We start from the raw sequence: 6,143 nt of genomic DNA, 5'->3' as shown, positions 1-6,143 counted from the left end.
AAAAGAAGTGACTTCTAAGAAGACACAGAAGGAAGAAGGTGAGGAGGAAGAGGAGGAAGAAGAAGATACTCCTAAGAAGACACAGAAGGAGGAAGAGGAAAAGGAGGAAGATACTCCTAAGAAGACACAAAAGGAAGAGGAAGAAGAAGAGACTTCCAAGAAACAGAAGGAAGAGGAAGAGGAGGAAGAGAATTCCAAGAAGACACAAAAGGAAGAAGGTGATGAAGAGGAAGAAGAAGAAGAGACTTCCAAGAAGACACAGAAGGAAGAAGGTGATGAAGAGGAGGAAGATACTTCTAAGAAGACACAAAAGGAAGAAGGTGAGGAGGAAGAGGAAGAAGAAGAGACTTCCAAGAAACAGAAGGAAGAGGAGGAGGAAGAGGAGGAAGAGAATTCCAAGAAGACACAGAAGGAAGAAGGTGATGAAGAGGAAGAAGAAGAAGAGAATTCCAAGAAGACACAAAAGGAAGAAGAAGAGGAAGAGGAGGAAGATACTTCTAAGAAGACACAAAAGGAAGAAGGTGAGGAGGAAGAAGAAGAAGAGACTTCTAAGAAGACACAGAAGGAAGAGGAAGAGGAGGAAGTGACTTCCAAGAAACAGAAGGAAGAGGAAGAGGCTCCTAAGAAGACACAAAAGGAAGAAGGTGAGGAGGAAGAAGAAGAAGAGACTTCCAAGAAACAGAAGGAAGAGGAGGAGGAAGAGGAGGAAGAGACTCCTAAGAAGACACAAAAGGAAGAAGGTGATGAAGAGGAGGAAGATACTTCTAAGAAGACACAGAAGGAAGAGGAAGAGGAGGAAGAGACTCCTAAGAAGACACAAAAGGAAGAAAGTGAGGAGGAAGAGGAAGAGGAGGAAGAGGCTCCTAAGAAGACACAAAAGGAAGAAGGTGAGGAGGAAGAAGAAGAAGAAGAAGAGACTTCCAAGAAACAGAAGGAGGAAGAAGAGGAAGAGGAGGAAGAGGCTCCTAAGAAGACACAGAAGGAAGAAAGTGAGGAGGAAGAGGAAGAGGAGGAAGATACTTCTAAGAAGACACAAAAGGAAGAAGGTGAGGAGGAAGAAGAAGAAGAAGAAGAAGAGACTTCCAAGAAACAGAAGGAAGAGGAGGAGGAAGAGGAGGAAGAGACTCCTAAGAAGACACAAAAGGAAGAAGGTGATGAAGAGGAAGAAGAAGTGACTTCCAAGAAACAGAAGGAGGAAGAAGAGGAGGAAGTAACTCCTAAGAAGACACAGAAGAAAGAAACGGGTTCGAAAGTTATCTCGCAAACTGTTCAAAAGCATCTTGTTATTGATGATGATGGTCAAGATGATGATACCAACCACGAAGAGGGGAACCAGTCAACACTGAGTGATGATCCTCCTAAGTTTTCCTTCATAGTTCTGAATAGTCATCCTTACTCAGCTGATCTTCAAATCATATCTCATTCTCCTATCTATGTGTGGTGTATTTCACGTCCTTTGGAAGATCCTGTTCCTTCTACTCTTGAAATCATCTCTACTCAACAACATTACTTTGCAGAATCAGGCACTATGATGATTGGTGATCTCAAACCAGATAGGAGTTATCGAGCTTTCTGCTATGCCGAATCGAACACTGGAGTACCAATGGAAGAGAATATTGCTACATTAGCTAAAGCATTTACTACAACCAAATGTAAGGATTGATTTGAGAATATCAATAATAGTGGTTATTTCTATTTCGGATATTCGTCGTGAAAAGGAGGTCATTCGCTTCTCCTATTTCACAAACTCCCAAAAGAACAGTCTCTGTAAGTTAATGAACAAAAATGGTGTGACTCGTAACAGCATGGTTATCAATCCTGATCAGCGTCGTGGTTACTATTTCTCTCATACGGATCCAAAGAAGGACTATTTGCTACAGTGTTTGATTGGGGATGATGTTTCTATTCGAAGTGGTACATACAAAGCTGCCTCAGATGTGATCACTATTCCACGTGATAAGAATACTTCGTTCTGGAGTATCGTTCGCCTATCATTCGTTATTCTGTTTGTGGGTGGAGGAATTCTGGGACTTATCATTCTATTCAGACGACCTGAATTCTTTGATTTGTTCTTTGCTCCGTTAGTATAATGAATGATAATGATTTATAGTCGTGAGGAGCCAGAGAAGCAGTCTCTGCTTCGTCGTCCTGGGGTCAAAGCAACGAGTGATAATGTAGGCAAATTAGTGAGTGGTCGCAATTGGGTTTGTGATGTGTGTCGGAGCAGTAACAACCCCAATACATCCATTTGTAGTGTGTGTCATCAGGCACGTACGATCACTCCTATCAATGTGTCTCCTGTTTTTGGAGATCCCACAGATAGTGATAGAATGGAGGTGGCTGTGGATATGGCTCATACCAAGCCGGTAGAGAAGCATCACAAATCTCGTCACAGTGGACGAAGAGAATCACGACATCACCATCGTTATGAATCTCCTGTTTCACAGCCCAAACAAGTAGGTGTTTTGTGGAAGTCACATTGAAGGCTATGGTTGCTGCACCAGTAGCTCCCATGTCCCTTAAATCCTCAAAATCATCTTCTCGTCGTGTGACAAAGAAGCCAGTGGTGGTCCCTGGTAATGTTTTTGAGGAAGTAGGAATAGAACAGACGTAGGCTGAGGATGGAAAGTGTGATTATAGTTCTGAGATTGTTACGCAACTTCCTGCTACTACTGTCGTGAAGACGCCCATTCAGACTGCTAGTCCTGTACAACAGGACTCAGTAGTAGCACCTGCCCAATCAGCTCCAAGGAAAGAAGAGGCAAGTGATGATGTAAGAGTTCAACATGAGGATTGATGGATAGATTTCCGATGATGACTGGGGTAATGATATGAACTCGGATTTTTCCGATTAACCAAATTTATAAACGTGTGAACATTGTTTGTTACGATAAGCAAGAGCATATAGTTCGTAACCAGAATGAGACATATTTCTGGAATCCTTTAGATTGTTATAAAGAATTGCTTGATGTCGTCCCTGTTCAATTTTGCACCTCAGCAGGCTTCCTTTTCACGTAGTGGAAGAGGTCAGTATGACATCTTTGATAGTAGTTAGATTGAGATAGTTAACAATATAGATTCATCAAAAGGATCATCTCCAAATCCTCTATCTCCGAAGCAACCAATAGGGAGCTGGGACACTGCAGGAGGTGATTGTTGTTTACATAGTTGTGACATTTAGAGCTATCTCCATCAAGCACATTGGGTAGCAGAGCTCCGATAAATATATTATCGGATTACTCATGTCTTAGCCGAAGCGATAAGAGCGTAAGACGACCGAAGTCATTAACCCCCAATATCGACTTACTAGACTCACCTGTATATGGTTCTCTGTTTTTCATAACATAGCTGGGCGTGGCAGCAAAACTTGATTGTTATTCTGATTATCAAGGTTTCCGTCAACGGGGTTATTCAGATGGTATATTGTAGGTATTGTAACTAACTTACAGATACTTCAACACCGCTATTTACACCTCCTCGCATTAATGGTGGTCAGTACGACTTTTTCGACAATATAGAAGATAAAACTCCAGTTGAATTTGATACTGGGAGTGATGTAACGAAGAATGATATCAAGTGACCCTTAGTATCGTCGTGTCCGTAGTTTATCAAGAGAAACTTCTCCACTGCGTAAAAACCCCAATAGTTCATTTCGTTATGTGTTTTCTCATGTGTCCAGTGAACAAATGTACGAAGACTTGTTCAAATGGGTTTGGGGTGTCATTTACAAGGTAGTTTTTGTATTGGTTTCTTAATGGCAGAATGATGGTTACATGCAACTTAATACTCTTGCTGATTTGTTGTACGTAGCAAGTAGTGAGTGGTATGAGATTATTGAAAACGAATTCTATGGACTATACAGGTTCGTCCAACAATTTCCTCTCGATTTCTACATTTCCCGAGAGAATGGAGTATATTATATATCATTGATGCCAGAAGATCACTCGAAACGCAGTCGAATTCGTTCTAGATCTGCTGGTCATACTGGTCATTCTGATCAGTTGTCTCTGGATAGTGGTGAAGTACTGAGTGAATCTTCCCGCAGTAATCATCCGGTGTTTCGAGGTTCAAACATACCTGAAGTAAATGTGATGATTGGTTCTGAGGTATAGGGTTTGATTTCTAAAGTAATTGATTATATCTGTAACCTTCTACGTAATTCTCAAAATTATAAGCTCAAAGCTGTGGAGTTAGGAAATCGAGTTCGTGATACATTTGGAACAGATTTGTTATCTGGTATCCGTGAGAAGTATCTTGGTTTATTGAATATGCTTGAAAAGTATCCACAGTATTTTGTTGTATGTTTGATATTGGTGATTCTTATGTAGGTAACTCGTATTCCTAAGAGTGATTTCGTTTCTTTGGCTCCTGAAGTTATCACCAATCTCTCTGGAGAGAAAGGATCTCTCTATCCAGAAGGAGATACTCAACCTTCCTCTTTGTCGGGCCGAGGTATGGAGCGTAAGTATTCAAGAGTGGAATGATGGCTAGCAGTCAAATTGACTACGGTGTCAAGATGTCTTCATGTTGGGAATGTAGGGCTGCATGCTTCTGAAGAGAGTCTTCGAATTGAATTTGGTCAGTTTGGTGAAATTGAAGATGTGAAAATTGTTCACCAAGGAGGTAGAAAATGAGGATATTATGAATGGTAGAGCGTCGTTATGCCTTCGTGTATTTTGTGAAGAGTGAAGAAGCAGAAGTGGCTCGTTCTACACTCACAAAACAACCAAAATGGAAGGGAAACATCTCCTTTGCTAAGAAGGAGAAGGATATTTCAGAACGGAGATCGAAAATCATTGTGAGTATGAATACACTGGTTGATACCTAGCAACCATCACGACATCTGTGGCTTGGGAATATCAATACTCGTACTGTGTCTGTGAATGAACTTCGTAATCTCTTTGAGTCTTTCGGTCCTATTGAGAATATTAACATTCTCTACGAGAAGAATTGTGTTTTCATCGATTTCTATGAAGAAGCTTCAGCTATAGCTGCTCAGCATCGTATGCAGGGAGTTATGATCGGAGGTAATCTTATTGAATTGGGTTATGGAAAATGTGAACGACCCGTGAGGATGCAAAACTGATTTGATGTGTAGAATCAGATATCTGTTGTCCAACTGACTTCAGAAGATGCCGAGATTCTTCTTGTCATATTTTCTTGTAGGTGACTTGAATAAGAATGAATGCTAGCTGTCATGAGCACATTACGATTTAGAGAACAAATCTCATTAACAGAAATGTATTATCGTATTATCACTTCAGATGAGTTCAAAGGACACGTTTCATCATGTCCTACAATACGGCGGAAATTGGAAGGAACGTCCAATTCATCAAAACCAAGTGATACAATTGTCCATCAGAATATGGAGTTCTTGCGATCTGTGTTATTGTCTGTTTCATCAGTTTTCATTATTCAAGAAGATGGTAAGAAATGTTATCTCTTTTGATATAGTGATTTCTCATGAGCTGTTCTTCAGTAATAATTTGTTACCTGGAAAATCTGCTCAGGATGAGAAGATGTGCATTGATCTATTGAAGGATATTCTCTTATCAGAGCGTTACTTAGTGAGTTGGCCAAGTACGGAAGAAGAAGTTTGATGAGGGAATAGAGTGCCAACAGCGTGACATGTACCTAATTAATCTGACAAAGCAATTAGTTTTGCAAAGTAATGTTGGAGTACCTATTCAGATGGTGGCAACTAACATTCAAGTGAACCTATTTTATAGGTAATCGGTAAGGAAATAAATTAATCCTAGTGCTGAATCAATTAGTGTTCAAGCATTGGAATCGTTTTTCACTACATATGGATCTCTCTTTACGTATAAGGATGGAGTTGTTAGTTCTAAGATGTAACAACCTGTACCTAGGTATGGAGTTGTAAGAGATTGTTTGTTTATCGAAGACCGGTTTGGAGTTGTATTCAACTCAGTATAATTGAATGAACCATCCAAGATAGCGGTTTCATTATTCATTCCTCCACTATCCCAGATTCAATTCGAATAAGTCGATTTCTTGTTGTAAGTGAACGTGCAGTCATTGAAATGTGATTTGGATGAAACCAATGGATCTAACCCGTTGGAATAGACGATGTCTGCTCAACTGAGTCTTCGTGGATGCCTTCGTGGCCACAACGGATGGGT

The 6,143-nt window shown here is 40.4% G+C and overlaps 2 protein-coding genes across 2 annotated transcripts; both read left to right on the top strand.

The window, feature by feature from the left end:
* Positions 1 to 221: 221 nt before the first annotated feature.
* On the top strand, positions 222 to 2,855 carry JH06_4906 (hypothetical protein; the record flags this gene model as incomplete). The annotated part of the gene is made up of 7 exons (XM_014669683.1): positions 222 to 272; positions 305 to 1,652; positions 1,684 to 2,080; positions 2,111 to 2,456; positions 2,486 to 2,610; positions 2,641 to 2,773; positions 2,805 to 2,855. The coding sequence occupies 7 exons, from the start codon at positions 222 to 224 to the stop codon at positions 2,853 to 2,855; spliced, it is 2,451 nt and encodes an 816-aa protein (XP_014525169.1).
* Positions 2,856 to 3,929: 1,074 nt separating this feature from the next.
* On the top strand, positions 3,930 to 5,170 carry JH06_4905 (hypothetical protein; the record flags this gene model as incomplete). The annotated part of the gene is given in 7 exon segments (XM_014669682.1): positions 3,930 to 4,088; positions 4,113 to 4,298; positions 4,329 to 4,452; positions 4,492 to 4,623; positions 4,653 to 4,816; positions 4,829 to 5,068; positions 5,099 to 5,170. The coding sequence occupies 7 exon segments, from the start codon at positions 3,930 to 3,932 to the stop codon at positions 5,168 to 5,170; spliced, it is 1,077 nt and encodes a 358-aa protein (XP_014525168.1).
* Between the last annotated feature and the right edge of the window lie 973 nt (positions 5,171 to 6,143).

The sequence above is a fragment of the Blastocystis sp. subtype 4 genome (assembly GCF_000743755.1).
Source record: "Blastocystis sp. subtype 4 strain WR1 chromosome Unknown seqid_0437, whole genome shotgun sequence".
NCBI lineage: Eukaryota > Bigyra > Opalinata > Blastocystidae > Blastocystis > Blastocystis sp. subtype 4.
This window is presented reverse-complemented; position numbering and strand designations above follow the sequence as displayed.